This window comes from Hoplias malabaricus, chromosome 9, assembly GCF_029633855.1.
Source record: "Hoplias malabaricus isolate fHopMal1 chromosome 9, fHopMal1.hap1, whole genome shotgun sequence".
NCBI lineage: Eukaryota > Metazoa > Chordata > Actinopteri > Characiformes > Erythrinidae > Hoplias > Hoplias malabaricus.
The window spans coordinates 30529138-30553008 of record NC_089808.1 but is presented as its reverse complement, the minus strand read 5'-3'; the positions used below and the strand labels follow the sequence as shown (position 1 = coordinate 30553008).

General features: G+C 37.1%; 2 protein-coding genes across 3 annotated transcripts; one reads left to right on the top strand and one right to left on the bottom strand.

Moving 5' to 3' along the window:
* Positions 1 to 1296: 1296 nt before the first annotated feature.
* Positions 1297 to 4021, top strand: rnaseka (ribonuclease, RNase K a). Of its 2 annotated transcripts, XM_066680695.1 has the most exons (4): positions 1297 to 1410; positions 1523 to 1650; positions 2589 to 2671; positions 3479 to 4021. In XM_066680695.1, the coding sequence occupies exons 2-4, from the start codon at positions 1573 to 1575 to the stop codon at positions 3621 to 3623; spliced, it is 306 nt and encodes a 101-aa protein (XP_066536792.1). In that variant the 5' UTR covers positions 1297 to 1410; positions 1523 to 1572; the 3' UTR covers positions 3624 to 4021. The 2 variants fall into 2 exon arrangements, with proteins under 2 accessions (XP_066536792.1, XP_066536791.1); XM_066680694.1 differs by lacking the exon at positions 1297 to 1410 and having other exon boundaries at positions 1418 to 1650.
* Positions 4022 to 4023: 2 nt separating this feature from the next.
* On the bottom strand, positions 4024 to 22985 carry alox12 (arachidonate 12-lipoxygenase). The gene is made up of 15 exons (XM_066680691.1): positions 22821 to 22985; positions 17391 to 17534; positions 15134 to 15335; positions 14147 to 14228; positions 12848 to 12970; positions 12591 to 12697; positions 12122 to 12294; positions 11826 to 11969; positions 10598 to 10801; positions 9998 to 10084; positions 8115 to 8284; positions 7419 to 7540; positions 7193 to 7293; positions 5145 to 5315; positions 4024 to 4733 (listed from the first exon to the last, which is right to left on the bottom strand). Exons 1-15 carry the CDS (start codon positions 22917 to 22919, stop codon positions 4554 to 4556), a joined length of 2109 nt encoding a protein of 702 aa, XP_066536788.1. The 5' UTR covers positions 22920 to 22985; the 3' UTR covers positions 4024 to 4553.
* Positions 22986 to 23871: the final 886 nt, after the last annotated feature.

The window sequence follows — 23871 nt, the reverse complement described above, 5'->3', positions numbered from 1 at the left end:
TTGCCACTATGTTACTTTAACTTTGTTAAACCATTTTACACCAGCTTTGTTAGTATTCTTGGGGTCATTGTCCTTTGCTCTTAGCTTTAACATCTTGACATGCTGAGATTTTATCCACATAACTTTCGTTCCTCCTAATGCCTTCCATTGTGTGAAGTGCACGAGACCCTCCTGCAACAAAGCACTCACATGATGTGATACTGCCACCCCTGTGATTCATTGTTGTGATGAGGGTCTCTGGCTTGCAAGTCTTCCCCTTTTTCCTCCATACATAACAGTGTTCATTATGGCCAAACAGTTCAATTTTTGTTTCATTATACCATAGGAAACTTCTCCAAATGTAAGATATTTGTCTCAGTGTACAGTTGCAATCAGTAACATAGCTTAAAATACGTTTGCACCTTTTTCTTTCAGCTTCTTCACAAAGTTGTTTGATTTATTTGTATATTGTGTGATGTACAATATATATATATATATATATATATATATATATATATATATCCTGTACATTATGACTTCAACTCTACATGCATTACTAGTTTAGTTTTTGCCTAGTGTCAGCCACAGACACTCCGCCCACAAGAAATCTCTTCCTAGAGAGTCTGGGAATGCAAGACTAGTTTTAGCTTCACATCCCATTTCTGCTTAAATGCAAATATTTAGCTTATTCTTAAGATATACAAAATATTCAAACAACTAAAAGAGCTTTTATGATGTGAATACCACAGAATATTGCATACTAGTATTTCAGAACAAACAAAATTTTTGCATGATTAAATATACACAGAAACACACATGTTCACCTTTAAATACTACTTTTAAAGTGGTTAATTTTTTATTGTTCTTTATTTTTGTGATATATTCAGATTTTCAGAGAGCCTCTCAAGACCAAATATGATCCTTGATTTTTTTTATTGTATTATTTATTTATTTATTTATGTTTGCATGTATTTTATAATTGAAAATGTAATTTCAATGATAATACTTGGGGTATAGCTTTTGGAATTGCTAGACAGAGGATATATATCAATAGAGTCTGGCTGCACAGTAATTTTCTACGAAAATCGTATTTTATATCTACCCCTTTTTGTTAACAATTCATTATTCTTTAAATTAAATAAATGCTGAAAAGTATTGCCTTCATTTAAGGTGTTGAACTCTGCATTGCTCGGATGTAACCATTGAAACCTTCTACGGTTCAGTTTGTTACTTTATAATGTTAAAGCCGTTATTGTGTTATTCCAATGGTAATACTCAAGTTCTATAACAGAATACTGTATTAAATAATAACAACAACAACATTAATAATAATAATAATAAACAGTAATTCTAAAACTGAAGAAAGCGCTCAGGGCTTCAGTGGGATATGAACGGTCTGAAACAGCAGGGCGCAGTGAAGGCAGCTCTTTGGTGAGTTTCCTCTTTCGTTCGGTCAGCTGACCGGAGCGTGTGACTTCAGAGTTTCAGGAAAAGACTAACTTTTATAAATGACACTTGTTTAAAGTGTGTTTTATCCTCACAGTGCTGAGAGTTTCTGTATCTTCGAAGACTAGAAGGTGGGCTTGAAGAGAAATGGCCGGAGTTTCGTGTTGTGGTCCGAAGCTGGCGGCGTGTGGACTGGTGCTCAGTGTCTGGGCGGTTATAATGTTGGTAAGTTTTTTTTTTTTTTTTTATCTCCCTCAGTTCTGAATAATACAGCTGCTTTAAACAAAACAAACAAACAAAAAACACTAAAACCCTTGACTTGCTAAAATATTGATTTGTAAACTGCACAATAAACGTTATATCACAATTACCACAATTAACTGAAATTTTCATTTTTGTCCTGTAGACATTTAAATAATTTTTTGCTGATAGCATTTATCACAACGTTGGCAAGAGTGCCATTCCACAAAGCTAGATAGATTATTCAGGTTATTCAGATAACTTAGGCCCAAAGACTGTCCTATAGGAACAGAACTGAGGGAGAGTTCTATTGGATAGTTCTCAACTTTAGGCTTAAGTTAACTGGCTGAGAATTCCTATCTAGCCACTGTTAGCCAGGTAATTTCTATTATCTATAACATTATGCCACAGTACATTTTCTGGGCATGTCATTGGTAAGCAGGGAATATTAACCTGCATGTTTCATAATAGGGGTATATTCAGTCATGTCATCTTAATTTAGTGTAGCACAGTAATTGAAATGTCATATAAAATTTGTAGTTCATTGTTTTTGGATTGTATTTTTAAAGTATGAAACTGCTTGAATTCCCAATTCTCACAAAAAATAAACATTATTTAACAAGGGATGGCTTAATCACCATCTGTTAAAGATAAAATAAATTTTAGTAAACATAGTCTTGTTTAAACTGAGATTACCCATGAAGGTGTGAGAACTGTAATATTACATGGTAAGATATGAGTAAGTGTTTCAAATTTAATGTTTCATTACTTGCAATACAATTCTGATACCTTCTAAAACATTAACAGAACTAGTTTTACACATGATTCTACAGTAAATGCACAAGTGAGTGTATCTGTCAAGATATGTAAGAGAAATGTAGGTAGCAGGTCATCATTAAGCACTCTGTCTGCTTTCCCTTTAGGCAATGCTGGGGATTTTTTTCACCGTTCATTCAGCCGTGCTGTTTGAGGATGTGCCTATTCCTGAGGAGTTCATGCACAACGAGTGAGTTTCCCACCATGCTCTTCCCCTTTTAGTATGGAAAGAAATAGTAATAATCTCCTTTTAAACTGAGCAACTTTAGAAACAAGGTCTAAACCAACTTCAGGGGTTTATTCTGTGTGTTGCTGCTTATTTCCTGAAAGTTTGAGAGATAATGTACAAAGTGAAATGATGGACAGATATGCAGTGCCAAATGTTTATTCTAGAACTAATCACAAATGGAGCGCTAGTTTATTCATTCATTCATTATCTGTAAGCGCTTATCCAGTTCAGGGTCACGGTGGGTCCAGAGCCTACCTGGAATCATTGAGCGCAAAGTGGGAATACACCCTGGAGGGGGCGCCAGTCCTTCACAGGGCAACACTCTCTCTCTCTCTCTCTCTCTCTCACACACACACACACACACACACACACTTTTGAGTCGCCAATGCACCTACCAACGTGTGTGTTTTGGACTGTGGGAGGAAACTGGAGCACCCGGAGGAAACCCACGTGGACACGGGGAGAACACACTACACTCCTCACAGACAGTCACCCGGAGCGGGAATCGAACCCACAACCTCCAGGTCCCTGGAGCTGTGTGACTGTGACACTACCTGCTGCACTAGTTTAATAATAATTAAAAAAAACAACCTGACCAATGATTACCTTTACTTGAAATTGTCCTGAAGTACTCAAGCACAAATGGTCAGTTTTACTGTTTTACTTTCAATAGTGTTTATTTAAGATGCTGTATATTCCACTCATCCAGTATTCCATTGTAAAATATTCTTTCAGTTCATTAATTAAAGTTCTTCCTTCTCTTTGCAGGGGAAATCCACTGCAAGATGTTTATGAACTTTACAACAAAGTTGGCTACAACTGTTTCATTGCTGCAGGGATCTATGTGGTGGTTGGAATAGTCTCCTTCTATAATGTCCAGATCAATAAGCGCAATGAATATCTTGTGCATTAGCACCATCTAATGGATTGAAAACCACAATAGACTTAATGAAAGTGACCTTACTGTATTCTCCACATTGTCAGATTTGATCATGGTACTACAATATTACTAGACAGGAGTTTGCTGCAACTATTTAAAAGTGTAATTAGTCCCAGTGTATATTGTGTTCACCGTGCCTATTTCTACTTGCCAAAGCTTTCCCAGATTCTGGTCCTTGACAAGATACAAGAGCCTTAAGTGATTTTAGAAGGATGATTACTGCCATCTGTTTTTTAATTCCTATCTTAACTCTGGACAAGTTGCCTTACATTTTATGTGTAAGAATGAAACATACATAATGTGTTTGTCACATTTTTATTAAGTATTAAATACAGACTTGTAGGAATAGACATTTTTGTGGTCATAATTTCCTTGAAAATGTTCACAGCAGTTTTTGGTACTAGTTCTGTACCTTCACATTACACCTTTTCCAAAGTTACTCATTCTGACTACGTTTCTCACATTATCTCAGTATTGTAGAAAATGTATTAAAAAAAATATAGGCTCTGTTACACCTCTTATATGTTAAAAAAAAATCTCTGGCAAAAGAGACATTTACATCAAAAGAGACACGTAAATTTATATCTTCTGTAAGTAAAAAGCTGTATGTGGATTTGTATGAAACATTATTTTTGAAGACATGTCACATAGCAACATATAGTCAGATCAAAACAGCATACATTTTTCTACTGTTTTAAATGACTTCCTTTTACACTGTGAATCCATTGGGGAACGTACCATTATATTCTGCTGAACAGATTATTGGAATAGGTCCAAATTGTTTGGGATAAAATCTGAAATGTTACAAGCTTTTGTTCTGATTCTGACTATATGCTGTATTTTTACAGAGCAAAAATATAAACAGACAAATTGTGGCCAGTCTACCCGTGACTACTGTTTTCTCTATATAGTAATGCTGTTTTCTACTCGGCTGGGACACAGATAGAGATACTGAAGCTCTAGGCCCTCATTCTGCTTCACAATATGCTCCTCAATTTCCTTCAGATCCTGTTGAAAATTTTTTATCACCTGTAGAGCTTCCGGCTCACTGAAGTACTGCTCTGCATACTGTGCCATGGGGATCTAAGCAAGAGCAAAAAAAAAAAAATTAGAATAGAAATAAATTACAATAAAATGTGTTAATGATAAATGAATAAACAATGATTATCCCTTTTAAAATCCAAGGGCCAGTTTCTGTGGACCTATATATGGACCTAATTTGGCCCAAAGTGCCAAAAACTACTAAAAACTTTATTCTAGATTTGTGTTTAGTCTGCGTCTGGCAAATCAGTCTGGTTTTATTATTTATTATATTTAATGCTGATTATTTTGTAATTAATGTCTGCAGTTACCACTTATTACTAACTTACTATGAAACTTTTACTTAATTTATGAAAAATAGAAACTGAAGAGTCTCCACATAAGTCCTTAGAGTAAAGATGGTTGAAATTATGTAATGGAGCACTTGAACACATTCGCAAAATTTTGACTCACTGCATCTGGCTGAGTTCTTCCTAAATGCCATGTGATCGCCATCTGCACACATGACTGGCTAATGTCTGGCAGTGTGTCCATGATTAGCCCCATAGTGACCGCGTCCTTGTCTGTGGGAGGAGGCTGGCGCATGGTGCAAGGTGTGTTGGGTACCCATGCACACCAGTCAAACTGTCATAAACAGAGGGGGAAAGAAGCAAAGGGCAATCTGAACAATCTGAATGCATTCAGCAAATATCAACATAGGGGGATAAACATTTAATTACAATAAAACAAAGGCTGTGTTACATTTGGGGCTTTATAATCGTATGCCTGTGAAAGAAAGCTACATAAGCTATATCCTGTGCTGTAGACACCCGTGTGTAATGTATAACAGAAAACCTCCCGTCATATCTAACTTCACATCTTTGTAAAGATTTTTAACTCTATTTGAGGCTTAACAGAGTGATTCACAGCAGCACAGATTGTTTTCTATTTTTTCCTGACTCAGTAAAGCTGCTACTGTTCATTTTAACTAAATAATTGTACATCGTGCAACTTTAAACAGGAAATATACCATGTTCCTGAAGTGAAAACTCTGGGTTCTTAATTGAATATCTGTGACATTCTTTAGTCAAAATACCATAAGGATCAAACAACACAGCACTGAAAGAGAACCCTGTTCTTTAAATGAAAATTATCCACACCTCAATTTGGCGTAAAAGCCCAAGAGTGAGGAGTGAGTAGTACAAGACATGGTTTTTAGCCATTTTTGCTTGGTTCCATTTGTTTTCTGCTTTCATTTGTCATATTTAATCAGTACACATATTCTTGTTTTGCTGTTAGCCCTCGTCTTTGCTTCTAAGATTAAGGTCACTGTAAATGTGATTGGAAGAGGAGCTGGGGCAATTCTTATATCTCACACTACATAAGATGCAGAATGACTCATGTTTTGACAAACCAAAAACCACTGTGTGAGCTCCAGATAAAAATAAAAATTTCCCCCGTTATGTCCCCTTTAAGATACACAACTGATCAAAACAGCGTACATGTTCCAAATTACACTACTCATCCCAGCTAAAGTTACAATAACAGGAAAATGGGGTGAATGCATTTCATAATTAAAAAGCATTCTAAATGTAGAAAAAAAAAATGAAATGAGTAAATGCTGTGATCAAAACTGGAGTTAACACTTTGGGGCAGATCAGTTATTTAGTGCTAGTCTGGCACTAAAACACTAAAAGACTATTTATCAGGTAATACTCAATCTTCTCCATGTGCTGCACTGTTTTCAAATATAGCCTATTAAAGCACATAACTGATATTAATTTTACCTCAAATCTCATTTATATTTCTTTCAAAATGCGTAATTCCCATAAATCTTACATGTTCTCAAATGTATAATTGTGTTTAAAACATTCGGTTTAGGTGTAATATTAGGATGCTCTCTATAACGTTTAGTAATAATTTTAGAATAATTTTGTTTATATCATGTAAATTTCAAGTGAAAAAATTTTTAAAATTATAATTCAAGCAAGACATTGCCCTATGCCGCCCACACAAAGGTAAAATTAGGGGTGCACATGTTTCTATGATTACTCTTACAGGTGATAATATAATGTAATGTGCTATTATTTGTCATTGTACAACGTAAAAGTTGTGAACACACTCCCAGAGCGGTGGGCAGCCATGCAATGTGCCAATTTTCTAGATGGTTAACTCTTTGCCCACTGAGCAAGTCATCTTAGTCATCACCCTCCCCTGCTTTAAATAATATAATGACCAGCATAGGACCCTGGAAATTCACATTTACCTTATATAGTACATTTATAAATAGGGAAATGGGTTTACTCTACATCTCTTCTTTTTATGTGAGGATAATTACAATTAGGAAAATCATTGACTGAAATTCAGGCAAATATAAGTTATTCTCTAATTGTGATCTCTACTGTATATTGATAATGATTTTCCTTCTCCAAAAACAATGCTCATTTCTGTGCATGATGGTGCAAGGAGCTAATGTGGGTAGGTGGTTTCTGGCCTGTTATGAAAGAAGAGCCGTGACTCACCTGTCCATTGTTGGTTGCCGCATGTTGTGCCGTGCTAATGAAGATGACGACACTCAGCAGAGTGATCAGCTCCTCTTTTTTCTTCAGTTCATTAGCCAGTCCTATCAGACATGTTTCACAAAAAACACAGTCATTAATCTGCACAGGGATAAATAAGGTGATGACACACAAGGATTGGGCTCCAAACACACAGGGGTCAGACTCTAGTAATGTGTGGTCCACTGACCAAACTCTGGCAAGTCCACAAAGCCTTCTTCAACTATATCCTTAATCCAGGCTTGCAGCTCCGAATCCTGCTGTATTTCACTGTCACTGCTGTAGTACAACGTCACCATACTGGACACAAACCTATTAATAGAAATTAAATACATCAGTCTCTAGCTGCGGTGATGAACTCATTGACCTTTATCCCTTTAACAGCATTGTAAATACTTGTCTACAGCATAAAGCAAACATGACATTGATATGATGAACTGAGGTTTTGTTTTAAAATGAATGCCTATTAAGCCTGCATTATCTGTCTATCTTTAAATGGGAAATCCTGCATGATTCAATTCTTAAGTACTCAAAGTCATGTGTTATAGAGTTCACAGCGGTGGTGATAGGAACCAGATATCTAAAGTGTTGGAGGTCTCTAAAAACCATATCACAGAAGCATATCACTAGAAATAAATATATATATGTTGCGCTTAGACATCCTAAGTCTCAAAATGAAATGAAAATGAAATTGTTTACATTTTCCTATTTTATTATGCCCTTTCATCTTCATTGAGTGGGCCTCACACAGCGGGTAGACATGTTTAAATATGGTTCAGTATAGAATGCCAGATATATACAAACCACTAGGTGTCAGTATAACACAGCTTCATAACGTTAAATGGAATGACTGGACAAAATGACTGGCACCAGACTGAACTCCTACTTGTGAATGGCATCCCAGAGCATCAGAGAGTGGTCTCTGTAAAAGTAGTCTTGGAGTTTAGTGACACCTCTGTCTAAGAAGTCAAAGGTGGGCTGTAGAGAGCGGTAGGTCAGGATTTTATACTCCCTCTGTGCCAGGAGCAGCAGACCATCTCCACCTGTGGAGACCACCTGCACAGAACAAGACCTGCTGAATCTGAGCTGACCTGAACAACTCATACAGAACAAGTTGTGTAGTTCAGTTCATTACATTTATTCATTACTAAACATGCATAAAAAATGACTGAATATAGGTATAAAATATATCATAGGCCTATGTAAAATTTAAATGCCTGTTTAATGTACACATTGTGTTGATTTTCTCAAAGAACATCTATACATTTATACATTAACTAATATTTACTTTATGAGAATAAAATTGTAAAAGTCACATTGAAATAGGCAAAGACAAGACAGCACTAATAGTCTTAAAGGGTGTTAGAGCAAATACCCAGGATGAGACTTATGAGGACTGTGGCTCACCACACAACACCAAATCACTGTCCTCACATATAAAAAAAAACACCACCACCCTAACTTGACTATCACCAAACTATATCAATATCAGCTACAATAAGCTGAGCAAGAGTGAGTGGGCACAATTGTTCTTGAATAATAAACAAATGAAAACCTTAGGCGTGCGGAGGAATTGACTTCAGATCAGGTTTCAGTGTTGGGAGATCCAGTGTACCGATGATGTTGCCGTGGGGCTTTATAACAGCCTATAACACCGCTTTTACAGTCCAAATACAGGACAGTTAGCAAACCTAATCATGTCGCCTCACGCTCCAGCTCTGAATCTGACTTGTGGGAATGTGTGCTTGCGCTGAACAGTTAAAAAGAACAGTCTGCGTATGTGCACTCGCACCTGGGGCATTAGCTCTGGCCAACTGGGTCCCACCCATGGCTAGCACCCTGGGCCAGTAAAAAAGTTTCAGCACATGTTTGAATCAACAAAACATGTAATTTTATTATATATGCATTTAATTCATGGAAACTCTAGCATTTCACTATGTGTCTTTTTTCCTGATTACTTATTTTTTGCTAGTAATTGTGCTGATGTAATATATTCTTATACAGTCCTCAAAAGAAATAAAAATTACACACTAGATCTTGACGAACCAGATATTCAAGTGAGAAATCTTCGTGTATAATATTTTTTTCTGATATAAATTGTGTAATTCCTTGAGAACAAAATGACTCAGCGTATGGCCACCAGAAACTCTCGGCATACTCCTGATGAAAAGACAAATGGTGTCCTAGGGAAAATCTTCTAAGACCACAATCATAGAATCATTAAGCTCCTGGAAAGTCTGTGGAGCTACTTGGCATAACATCCCAGAGGTTCTCAGCTGGATTCAGGTCTGGGGAATGCGATTGCCAAACAATGTAATATAATTCAGTGCATTTTCAGTTGCTCCTGTGGATAATATCAATTTATTGTTATCCAAGATTCCTACAATCATGAACCTCTAACATAAGCAGAAAGATAAAGTCACTCTTAATAAGAGCATCTGCTCAGTGAGATAAATTTATTTGTAGATTTGACTAAAGTAAGACTTACTATAGTTTTCCAGCATTAACCTGTCATTGAAACTTAATGCACCAGGTTGTGTTTCACTCTCAGTTTCAGAGAATTTTCTGAGAAGCAGATAATCACCTGGGCTTAGACAACATATGTATTCAGCAGTCAAATCTGCACGGATGCTTGTCCTAACAATGTATACACAAATATATGTTCTAAAAGCATCACATGTGCTGCCTTATACAACATCAATGATAAATCATGCTTTCAGACCATCTCAGAACTACATTCAGCAGCTGTTCAGGGAACAAGGGACTGACCCGTTTGAAGATGCCTTCAGAAGAAATGAGCTGTGTTCTTCCACGACAGTTTATCTCCAGAGTGTACCTCAGATGCGGGGTGAGCAGCTGCAGAGGAAGTGAGAGGGACCAACAGAGAGAGAAAAATATATTCAAAATCTATGGATTTGTTTATTCTCCTCAGAACAGTGTAGCTCTGTGGTAAATAGACACATTTGTTGATTGCCTACTAGTACATGCCCTCTACATGTAGTAAATATAAATATGTATTTTATTGCTCATTTAATGCAGCATTTCTTTTAAGATATAAAATATAATATGTGCCAGAATTTGTAAAATTTTATGGTTCTGTTGTTTTCCAATCTGATAAACTGCAAATAAAATGTCATTCAGATTTGTGATCTCTACAAAGATTGTAATTTGTCCAAAGGCTTCCAAACCTTTGCATATGGTTCAATGGGATTCATGTGGAAATGATTTTGATAAGTAAGCCATGTACTTTAATATATTATAGATTTTTTTTTACTGTAAGCCATGTTACATTTAAAATATATAAACACATGGTGTAATCACAGAAATAGACTCTATATTTTATTGTTTGAGCCGATGCCCATCTCTGACCTTATATAAAGGGTGCACAGCAGGTAGTTGCCGCAGGGTTGACACACAGACCACCTCCACCACCAAGTGAGTGCGCAGCAGGTGGGAGAGCAGCTGAAACACCTGGAACTCGGCATGACGCACCCACATCTTAGCCAATAGCCAGGCCAGGGGTGGGTCACTTGGGAGGAAGATGGGTGTGTCTTTCTTTGGATTCTGCTCGAGCTGAAAGAAGATTGATATTAAACAGGGTTAGGATTAGCCCTGGCAGGTCTAAGAGATATTGTGTTCGTTAATTTTATGTAACTGCTTTATCCTATTCAGGGTTTCAGTGGGACCAGGGCTCACCCAGAATCACTGGGTGTACGGTAGGAGCACAGCCTGCTTGAGGTGCCAGTCCATGAACATATTTAAATCTACTTATAAGGTGTTTTGGAATTGTTCTGATAAAACTAGAGCACCTGCTGTAAACTCACACAGACACAGGGAGAACACACTAAATTCCTAACAGACAGTGAGAATATATATCAAGCCTGCGTATCTAGATCTGAATTTATAGAAGATAATCAAAATCGCAATATATATATATATATATATATTTACACATACATTTATTAAACAACAGCAATTAGAAATTTCACATAAATCAGATAATAACAGCAGTTTTTTTTATTCTGGTCTCTGAATCATGGACTGAATTTTGGATTACCTTGTAACAGTTGGCATATTCAGATGTTGTTTAAGTCGAATTTTTCCTAATAAATGTTGCTAGGTGGGCAAGGTTTACAGATCACTGGCAGAAATAGTAATCGGCCGAAACAGAGGTTGTATCAATCTTTGTTTTAGAGTCAATATATAACCTTGAGTTTCTGAAATATAATGCTGTGATACTGAGATCCATTATTGTTTTGCTAATTGGAAAAAGACAAGTTGGAAAGGTCAAGCCTGTCATTAGTTCTGTTACCAACTAAAAATCAGTTCTAATGGATTGACATTTCACACATACACTAAATAGATATTGTTTGAAATCAACAGTATCCATTAAAGTTAAGAATTCTGACAAATAAGTCAGAGGTTGGGATATATTTTTGAGGTTAAATATTGTTTTTACAGAAAGGTTCTTAATGCTTTCTAAGGGCACCCACAGACACCTTGTCTATGCCTCTCCTCCATGCAGCTAGGAGTGATTTTGTGGGGAGAAAAGTGTCCATATATCTTCAGTTTATATACTCTCATCTTTTGGGGTTACCTGTATGGCAATGGGAATGAGGCCATTGTCAGGATGCTCATAGAGTAAGCACAGCGGAGCTGCTATGTACTGTTTCATATTTCTGATAACATTTGCAGGGACACCATCCATTATTCCATGGTCAACCAGATATACATTTCCAGCCTACAGAAATACAGAAAAAACATATTATGGCCTGTAGTATGCATATTTGTACATGACAATATATAACATAAATGGACCATGACAATGATAGCTCTCCTGCTTGGTAACTGACCTATTACAAAAACAAAAACAAAAAAGAACCAAAAAACAACCTTGAGCTCTTTGTCTAGGGTGGTGTTGGGGCACAGAAAGGCTTTCACCATGTCTCCAGAGACGGGGAAGTTAGAAGGCAGTGTCCTGCACCTCTGAATCATCCTTGGGTTGGACCCATTCAGGAACTGATAGCCAAAAAAACTGTCCTCCTTCCAGTGATTCATAGTGTATTCTATTCAAAGAGACATGTAAAATATATAATCATATCAATCACGCTCTAATATATACAGTCTGTATACAGAAAAAAAAACATTCAATTATTTTTGATTAATTGTCTCCATTCATTGTAACTTTATAAAAAAATTGTAGCTTTGACTCTTCTAAAGAATCTTAATAATACAACTTTGAACAGAAATGCGCACATTTATAATGATCAATCTTATAGACACATCATCATAGCATTTTCCTAAAGTGAGGAACATAGTTCATAATCACATTTTGCCAGGTAATAGTGAGAGGACACTAAACCTGCAATGGGACTCTTCAGTTTCCAAAATATCCGTTTAAAATCATCCAGATCATTCCAGGACTTCCCAAATCTGATGGCCAACTTCTTTAAAGAGAGCTCCAAAAGCCTGGCAATGAGAAAGTATGGCCAGATTAATGAGTGTATTTGTACATCTTTAATCTGGCACTTTACAGAGAGTTTAAGAATTATGTCCTATTATTGGACCCCACACACACAAACACACACAGGTCAGTACATGTCAATTAACACCACTCACGCATATTGAAGAGACCCTTCGAAGTCACTGCGCTTCTCATTGGCAAAGCGATCATTTTGGTGTAGGTCTGCCTCTGATTTGGCATCGATGCATTTGGGAATCCCTGGAGCCCACGCTACCCATCTAACAAGCACAAATTGAACAGACCAGGGATCAACAATACACTCTCAAATATGAGTGAAATGTAGCAGTCTTTATGAAAATGCTATGTAAACACGAGCACTGTTCCATTTGGTGCACTTGCAGTCCTATGGCTCTCATTTGCATGAGGTCACGAGGCTGTGGGACTTCCTATTCCTCAATGTGCCTTAAGTCACGGTTAGACAAAATACTAATAAAATTTGCCTAGAGAAAAGCAAATTTTCCTGGATCAGAAAACACACAGGAATGAAAATGAAAATGAGTTCCTCACATGAATCCGTGAGCCTTAGGAGACTGAGCCACAGAAAAATAATCTTCACAATCAACATTATGTGGCTTATTGCTCACAGTTGTGAGAAAAAAAGACACTACTGGTTAAGCTTGCTGGTTCACATACATTCACTCAAAAATTATACCACACCAGCACCAGAAATAATGACCTTACCCCACTCCAGTACAAACAAGGGCAAGACAAACAAAGGCAAGGCTTTAACAAGGACTTCATTGATTGTTCATTTAGCAGCAGCTTTTAACTCAAAATTCCATGCAACTATAGGCCTGGAATGGAAGGTGTCCCTCTAATAATCAGTTCATTCATTATCTGTAACCGCTTATCCAATTCAGGGTCACAGTGGGTCCAGAGCCTACCCGGAATCAATGGGCACAAGGCGGGAATACACCCTGGAGGGGGCACCAGTCCTTCACAGGGCAACACAGACACTTACACATTCACTCATACCTATGGACACTTTTGAGTCGCCAATCCACCTACCAACGTGCGTTTTTGGACTATGGGAGGAAACCGGAGCACTCGGAGGAAACCCACGCCGACACGGGGAGAACAAACCAACTCCTCACAAACAGTCACCCAGCACAGGAATCGAACCCACAACCTCCAGGCCCCTGGAGCTGTGTGACACTACCTACCACCGTGCCGCCCTAACATTTATGTGATTTTTGATATTTCAGTATATGCAAGAATCTATGACCTAAATATATATATATATATATATATATATATATATATATATATATATATATATATATATATATATAATTATTAATTATGATGTGCAGACTTGAAAGAAGACTGCAGGGCTGAGCATACCTTCTAGGACTGGCCTTACCAACAGAATCCCAGCACTGCAGTGTACAGACCTGTATGTTTTCTGTCTCTCCTGAAGCTCTGCTTTTCTGTGAGCCAGCTCCTGAGGCAAGCTCTCATCACACAATTTCTTAGCTGCAAGAAAACAGACAGAAAAGTGATATCATTCAGTGTTAGATGTTTTGGAATGAATATATCTTCAGCTTAAATCTGCATTGATAAATCCGTTTCTTTAGAGTTTAGAGGGAGTTTCTCATGAATGAAGATAAGCTGTATGTTGCTCATGTTAAAGAGAGGGAAAGGAGAAGACACTTTTTTGGTTAAAGGTTAAAAGCAATTGAATGGGTTTCTAATAATTTATGCAGAGAGTTCATTTATATTCTGGAAGCTTAAGTACATTACACAAAATGGTGATTAGCTCTCGCTTAGCTATGTGTGCTTTTAGATCCTTTACACCTTTGTTTGCTACACACAAAACATGGGAATTTCTTTTTTAATTCATTCGAGAACCTACATTTCCGTTTCGGCATAGCTGCTCGAGATGAGGGTAGGTACATGAGCTTTGCCTGACGTAAACAAGGACTACTGACGTGCAGACTGACCAATTAAATGTTTACAGAGAAAGTTATCGACCAATAATGGTAGCGCTATAGACAAACTGTCCAGTCAGAAGATTTTAGGCTACTTCACCACGCCCCCTTCTCACTCAAGCGAACCAATCGGAGTAGGGGAGGGCGGGACTAGTTTGTGAACAAAACGCTTCTCGAAATTCCATGTAAGCGCTAGAAAAACAAAATCCTGGACGAAAATTCCGACCGGACATTTTTTTAAGTCTAAAAAAGTGGACATATCCGGGTAATAAAGGACGTTTGGTCACCCTAGTTTTATATATATATACAATTCGTATCCCCCCTCCATTTTGTAAAAAATGTCCATGAGCGCCCTCTGCTGTCTACTCAGATTTGATAACATCACTGTACAGAGTGATTTGCAAATTCCATGACAAAGTATATTTGTTGGGGGTGTTACTGAGGACTGACCTGTGCCTTCCCGCACTTCCACTTTCACATCCCCCACCAGCCAGCAGTAGCAGGGGAAGGTCTGTGTGTTGCCCCCACCTGCCGGAGTGACCAACACATAACTACAGAACCAGTTATCCTCCACCCAGTACTTCTGCTTCTCCAACCGCACCAGCAGCACCCGGCCCAGAGGAGCAGAGCTCCGCACAGTGTAGTCATCAACCTGAAGTAGATATAGAGAATGTATATATTACAGAATGCATACTTTGCTCCTGTTCTTAAAGGCAACGTATATGACCCTGGAGAACTACAGCAAAATTACAGCAAAACAGCTGTTTGTGTTTACTTTTACCCTAAGTTAGTAGTCAGTTCCAACTTAAGTAATGTAACTCTAACAGCAAAAACAAGTCAACGTTACCCACCTGTGATTAAATATATATATATATATATATATATATGGGTGTCCTCACCATTGAAGGACAGGGTGAAAAGTATGCAGAGCAACAGGTGGACTATATTCTGTAATTGTAGAAATAAAATAAATGCTCCTGTATGGTCAGCTAAGAGAATAGACACTAGGTGTAGAAAAAAATGGATGGTCATAATGTTTTGGCTGACTGGTGTATAAATTAATAATGTTAAGTGTTAAGTCAATAACCAGGAAGCTATGAGTTAAATGTAGTCATTCCTCTGCCCTCTTTCCCAAGCATTTTGTACACTTTATGTGGTAAATCATTTCATATTTGACTCAAAACATTTGCAAGGGCCACTTAAAATGACAAATATTTGCACTTGATTTTTTTTTTTAATTTACCCTATATCTAATATTTCCAGAATGGTTTTGTTAAATATCTGTCAAAATTGGAATACAAATTACTACTTTCTGTTCATATTTGCTTTTTACCTTCTGTTCCAGCTTTTGGAGTTTATTTTGTATAAAAAATTTACTTTATTTTATTATTTTTTTTAAGAAGACATATAATTTGGACCCACACTTTAGTCGCCGTTATATCTACAGTGGTATGAAAACGTTTGGGCACCCCTGATAATTAGCATGATTTTCCTTTATAAATCTTTGGTCCTTCGGATCAGCAATTTCAGTTAAATATATCATATAGCAGATGAACACAGTGATATTTGAGAATTGAAATGAAGTTTATAGGATTTACAGAAAGTGTGCAATAATTATTTAAACAAAACTAGGCAGGTGCAGGAGCCTCAACTCTCAAATGACCTAAAAACCAAGATACAACATCATGGTTTAGGGGAAGGATACAAAAAGCTATCTCAGAGATTTCAGCTGTCAGTTTCCACTGTGAGGAACATAGTGAGGAAATGGAAGACCACAGGTACAGTTCTAGTTAGGTAGCAGGCCAAGAAAAGTCTCAGATAAGCAGAGGGGAAGGAGAACAGTCATGGTGAGAACAGTCATAGTCAACCCACAGACGAGCTCCAAGAACCTACATCATCTTGCTGCAGATAGTATCACTGTGCATCGTTCAACTATCCAGCGCACTTTGCACAAGGAGAGGCTGTAAAGGGTAATTCAGAAGAAGCCTTTTCTGTGCAAACTCCACACACAGAGTCGTTTGAAGTATGCTAAAGCACATTTGGACAAGCCAGCTTCATTTTGGAATAAGGTGCTGTGGGGCTGTGTGGCCAGTGCAGGTACTGGAAATCTGGTTAAAGTTGAGGGTGGCATGGATTCCAGTCAGTATCAGCAGATTATTGAGAACAATGTTCAAGAATCAGTGACAACATTGAAGTTGTACTGGGGCTGGATATTTCAACAAGACAACGACCCTAAACACTGCTCAAAATCTGTGGTGTGATTTAAAGCGGGCTGTCCATGCTCGGAAACCATCAAACCTGACTTAACTGGAGAGGTTTTGTAAAGAAAAATGGTCCAAAATACCTTCAACCAGAATCCAGACTCTCTTTGGAAGCTATAGGAAGCGCTCAGAGGCTGTTATTTCTGCGAATGGAGGATCTACTAAATATTGATGTCATTTTTCTGTTGGGGTGCCCAAATTTATGCACCTGCCTAATTTTGTTTAAATGATTATTGCACACTTTCTGTAAAACCTATAAACTTCATTTCACTTTTCAAATATCACAAATTCGTCTCCTATATGATATATTTAACTGAAATTGTTGATCTGAACAGTCAATGATTTATAAAAGAAAATCATGAAAATGATCAGAGGTGCCCAAACATTTTCCTACCACTGTACATGGCTTATATATTAGACACATAAGGCCACACATGATCACTCACTGCGCCTCTGCAGAGGTCCAGACCAGGGTTGTCCAGAAGAGTTCTCTCGCTCTCCCCTTCCTCGCCCACCAGAGTCACATACACATAGTTGTTAGTGCCTGAGTACTCTGAGGTGCCTGTAGCCACTGTTACTGTGTACTCCATCTATACACACACACACATACACACACACCAAACAGGCCATTAATTTTAAAGGAATACAAATCCACTATTTAACCTAACCTCTATCTGCAGCATCTGTGGCAAAGATAAGTCACCTCAGATCAAATGACCCGATATTTAGACAACAACAAGTAACAACTGATGCAAACATACACTATATTTGTACACAGCATTTGCACAAACCCAAAATGATTAGAAAATCTGATTTAAAGTGTGCCAATTGTGGACCATTGGGATTGTATCATTTCCATAGATAAGCAGAGTACCTTACAACTAATGTATTTGATGCTGAAAGCCATTAATCCTCACAGAGATTTTCCAAAATGTTAAGCCAAGACTTAAACTCTTTATTAATACTGTGGCCATGTGGTGTATTTATAACAGAAGGAAAGAGGAAGAATCCTAAATGTGGTTTTGACCAGTGTTGGGTAGTTACTCAAAAAAAAAAACTGCAATCCATTACTGTTCACTCACTACTTAACTAAAACTGTAATGGGATTATTTTACTCATTACATCCTGGAAAATGTAATCTCTAACCTCATTACTTTACTTTTAAGTTACATTCTAAAACGCACACCCTTTTAAAAACACACAAATTAAATCAATGGACAAATCTGGACAGTACAAAAATGATAGACAATAGTCCTTCCATAGTTTATTTAGGAGCTTATAGCAGTAGCAGCAACAATAAACATGTATAAAATTACTTTCACTATATTTTCACTTGTTTTCTCTGAAAATTGCTTATTATGTATTTAAACAATATACAATAGTCAAATAAAACTTAAAGACTGGGTAGGTGATTTGTCTTAATATATTTGTTATATTTTCCCTAAATACTCTTAACATCCTGATAGCAGCCAATAAGTTTTAAGATCTGATGACATAAAGAAAGAGATTTGTTTTGTATATAAGCAAAAAAGCGCAGCTGCCAATGTACTCACCGGCTCATAATCCACGCCCTCGTACCGTACCGGAACGTGTATTCGTTTGCGCATGCGCGGCTAGCGCGGCTAGCTACACACACACACACACACACTGGCAGCGAAACACACGAAGGTACGCACTGGTAAACAGCTAAATAAACAAAAGTCAGTGGCAGAAATAGTATTCAATAAAAAGAAGTTGGATTAAGCCCCATAGCAGTAGGGTGACCAGACGTCCTCTTTTACCCGGACATGTCCTCTTTTTTAGACTTAAAATAATGTCCGTGCGGGATTTTGTTTTTCTAGAGTTTACATAGAACTTCGAGAGGCGTTTCGTTCACAAACTAGTCCCGCCCTCCCCTACTCCGATTGGTTCGCTTGAGTGAGGAGGGGCGTGGTGAAGTAGCCTAAAATCTTCTGATTGGATGGTCTGACTGTAGAGCTACCGTTATTGGTCGATAACCTTCTCTGTAAACATTTAATTGGTCAGTCTCCACGTCAGTAGTCCTTGTTTACGTCAGGTTCAGATTAAGCAAAGCCACAAGGAGCTAAAATAGCATTAGTTCTATCTAAAGCAGAGCTATACTTCCCAGTGTTTCAGCGCTGAACTGTTTGTCCTCGCCGCCGCAAAACAAACCGCGGTAGGAGGGACTGTGACTCCACTGGCTGCTGATTGGCTAAATATAGGTGACGACCAATGAAATGTATTGAGTCAAAAAGATTTTGAACGTGTAAAACAATACTCACAAATGTAACGTAATTTGTAACTGCGTTTGAGTAAGTACATACATGTAAAATTCAAATCTATAAATGTATTGGAATGCACAAATTTAAAACAACAACAACAAAAATAATAAATAAAATTTACAAATATGTGTAATGTATAGAAATAATTTTTAAATGTATAAAAAAGATTTGCATTTGTAAATCAAATGTCGTTAATGTGTGAATCACCTCTCAAACGGCTTAAAATGTGCAAGAGCAAACATTTCTGAGGTTCCAAATGAGACATTGGAAGTTTTTGAATGAGGTGGAACAAATCCATACATTTACCTTCTCTGCTGCATGTGCGGATTTCTTTTAAGACTGTTTGACGGCCAATTGATGGACCAATAGGAAAATTTTAGCTGGACCAATCAGATTGTGAAGTTTGTTTAACATTTAATCAGAACACTGATTTGTTGCCATCACCCACAGCGCTTTTACTCCAAAAGAACTCTGGTTATATATATATATATACGGTGGCACAGCAGGTAGTGTCGCAGTCACACAGCTCCAGGGACCTGGAGGTTGTGGGTTCGACTGTCTGTGAGGAGTTGGTGTGTTCTCCCCGTGTCTGCGTGGGTTTCCTCCGGGTGCTCCGGTTTCCTCCCACAGTCCAAAAACACACGTTGGTAGGTGGATTGGCGACTCAAAAGTGTCCGTAGGTGTGTGTGTGTGTGTGTGTGTCTGTGTTGCCCTGTGAAGGACTGGCGCCCCCTCCAGGGTGTATTCCCGCCTTGCGCCCAATGATTCCAGGTCGGCTCTAGACCCTGAATTGGATAAGCGGTTACAGATAATGAATGAATGAACTGAACGACTTAGTTTACAAATAATGAACGTGAGCGTGACTGAACTAATAAGGCCGGACATCAGACACGTCTGCATCAAATTTAATACGACACATTGAGCTGAAGCATTGAAACACGCTTGTGGAATCCCTGTGAATTATTGAAGTAATGGAAGTAATGGAATGGATAATAAATCAACTTTGTGGTATTGAACTGCAAGCGGAAATTACAGAGAAAAAAAGACTTACGATATGTTAATAAGGTTATTAAAATTATACCTTATAGAAAAATTACGAAAGTAGCGTAGTCTTTATTAAAATAGTAACTATAATGTGATTACAAAATATTTTACAGTAATTTGTTACATTACTTCGTTACAGAAACTGTAATGACAAACCCAGCACGGGTTTTGACTGAACATTGTTTTTTCTGTTGTGTTAAATACGCAGATCTGTAAAGTTTTTGTTTGTGCAATCACCAATATTCTACTGGAACAGCTTGAACAGTTTATTTTTTTCAACTTGGTTATGCAACTGCCTACAATCTAGTTGTCAAAAGTATGATCAGTGGCACACCTAGGTTTTATTTTACTCAGAGCTGTGTGTTTTGTTTGATCAGGTAAGAAGGTCCATGCATAACTCCACAATATGTGCATGTGTATTCTGCTTATCTTGTGGACATATCTGTAGTTTAAATGCCCAGGGCCATGCAACCGAGGAAAAGATCATGAACACATATCATTGTTTCTATTTGAGAACACAAATTTACTAGTTACTTATAAATGTAGAACAACAGCTGAAGTATGTAGCAGAGAATAAGTACAGTTCAGTAGAACATTGCAGAATGTCTTGCATTGTGAGTTCTAACAGACCAAAATCTACCAAGTGGCTTCTTTCTACAAACATTCTCTGAAAAACTTCAACTTTGAAAGACACTAAAGGTGATGTCACAGTAAGATATCACATTCATTTTCTTACTTCCTGCTAATATCGTAATTTAAAGTTTAATATTTTGCCATTTATGTTTGGGTCATTCCTTTGCACAGGAGTACAGACACAGGTCATATTCTCATGTTTCTCCATTGATCCCTTGGTGGAATAAGCAATGAGTAAAAGAAAATCAAAACCAGCCACACCTTGCTGAGAGGCAAAAAACACCTTTGTCGTAGTATTGTAATTATATATAATCTATCTGCTGAAAACAAAGGGCTCGAACAACCAGGTATCATACCTGTATTTAATTCTTGAAAATAATAAGGGAAAAAAAATATGCTCTGTTCATTCTGACATTGCAAGTTTCTAAGCCTCCAGTTATTCCTGTGATACCGTATCATTGACTATGTAAACATGTAACTTAATCACCATTGAGCAAAGTAAATCCAATATAATTCCTCATGTCTACTGTATTAATACATCTTAATAAATCATTAACTATTAAAATATGTAACATATATTTCATACACATATAAATGGATTTAATCTCCCATTTTATTCACTGTCCAAAAAGCTTGAAAAAATGGCAAATTTACCTATAATTTTACCTCTAATTTAAACTAATTTATTGCCTGCATTTTTGGAGTATATATCCTGGCCTGTCCTTCATGAAATCTTTGTGCACTGTAAAAGGCAGCTCAGGTTTTCAAAATCGGTACAAAAATAAAATGTATATATACATATATATGTAACTATTAGGAAATAGTTAATTCAATAAAAATGTAACTTGCCTATGTAAAATGTCACATACCTAAGGATGCTTTACAAATTGAGTATGGTGTAAATAATCGGAGCGAGACAAAGTATTGTGAGAAATTATTTTAGCCAGGCTTTGAAAATCTAAAGAGAGGAAAAAGTGAGTATAGAAGAAGGTAAAGAGTTCCAAAATATGGGGGCAGCAACACTAAGGGGTGTTATCCCAGAGAGGGTTTAAGCTTAGTCCTGGACTTCACAGCATTCTGAATTGTGACTTTCCAGTGAAAGTAGGATAAAGTACAGGACTTAATCAAACAGGAAGTCTTGTCTGGAAAGCCAGCCCTAAAAGACCCACCACCCATAAAAGCCTAAGCCTAAAAATTGTAATATATTTTACCTTATATAACATTGAGATTTTAAAAATACACCACAGTATGACATACAAACTAAGACAAACCAATGGTTTCATCGTGCATCATACTATACATTCTACAATACGTGAAATCATCACCATTAAACAAATTGATAAATGAGCTAATCCAAATAATCCCAATATGAACTCCTGACTTAAAATGTGATTAGTGTAAAAGTAGATAATTGAAAACAAGATGTAATACACTCACCGCAGATTAGAAAATAACATGGCTAATCCCATTTAATCTTTAAAATGTCAATGATTCATTGTTACCTGAACAGAGAATTTCCCTGTGAGAAGCTCCAATGCAAATATCTGTTTGATGTGAGATATTACTGGAATATCCAAATACAGTTTAGAGGCTTACTTTTAACAAAGTATGTAGCAATATATTGTCACTTTCCAATTAAAAACTTGTATCTCCCAAAATAGCAGCTTTACAGGAGAAGGAAAAAATGTTCACTTTCAAACTTTCAATGGAAGTAAATGTAAAAAGATTATATTTTAAGTTAATTTAGTGCATATCTATTGGTCCATTCATCATCAAATATATATATATATATATATAATATATCATCATATTTATATATAAATAAAAGTGTACACAGCTTCAATGCCAAATCAAAGCATGTGACCAATCAAAGTCTAGTAATGCTGTATATGAGTACTTATAGGCAAAATAAAGTACCTTGGTCAAAATCTTCTTGCCGTTCTTTTTGTTGTCCACCAGATAGTCTTGTCTCTCTGAAGGTCTGTCCACTCTGCAGGTCAGTACACGTCCCAGCATTCACTGTATTCCAAAATTCCACTGACCCTCCCCTTGTCACACGTCCATCTACGTGGCTTTATTCCTCCTGCTTTTTTTCCTGCCTCTTTCACGCTTTCTGTGCTTCTCTTACCGCTTTTTTTGTCTCTCTCTCTCTTTCTCTCTCACACATGCACACACACACCCCTCTATGGTAATGTCTACATTTAAGCTCCACTCCCCAGTTTGAGGAAATGTACAGTTATATATCACTATATAAATGAAAACCATGGCTATCATTAACAGTAGATCTCTTCACATCTTTGCAAATTTGGCAATCACACAGTCACAAAATTTCCCCCATCGTACAAAACTACACACACAAATTTCTCATGCATTTCAGCTCCATTTTTACATATTACATCTGTCCTTTATCTTTCGTGAGCTCAGCTTGCGGTGCAACAGCCTGCAATCTAAAGTTGATAAGCACACTGAGATCTGTTGTACAGATATAGAGGGATAATGTTCATTTGTCTTGTTTAGTGTAATACCTCTCATATCATTTGGAAGGTTGCATCATTTGTCATAACTTTCACAACATAACACTGCATTCCAACAGCCTTCTTTGAAACGAAGGTTCCTGAATGAACTGTTTATATCAAATAGTTCTAGGAAAAATGTTTAAACCACATTATGCAAAATCAAACTGTGTAACCCTTACTTTGTCTACATCTAAAGAAACAGACTGCACAGTCACTCTCCCTCTTTATGACTTCCACATTAGATTTTCCACCAAACAATTGTACACTTGTTCAATGTGTCTATACAGTATTTACAATTACTTTTCTATCATCATGGTTTGACATAAGTGTTGGGACATAATCTTGCATTTTTCCAGATATCTATGCTTTGTTTTCAGACTGAAATACAATAATGGAGGGATCCACAGAACAGATGTGAAATGTGTTATTGTTATTGTACAACAGTACAACCA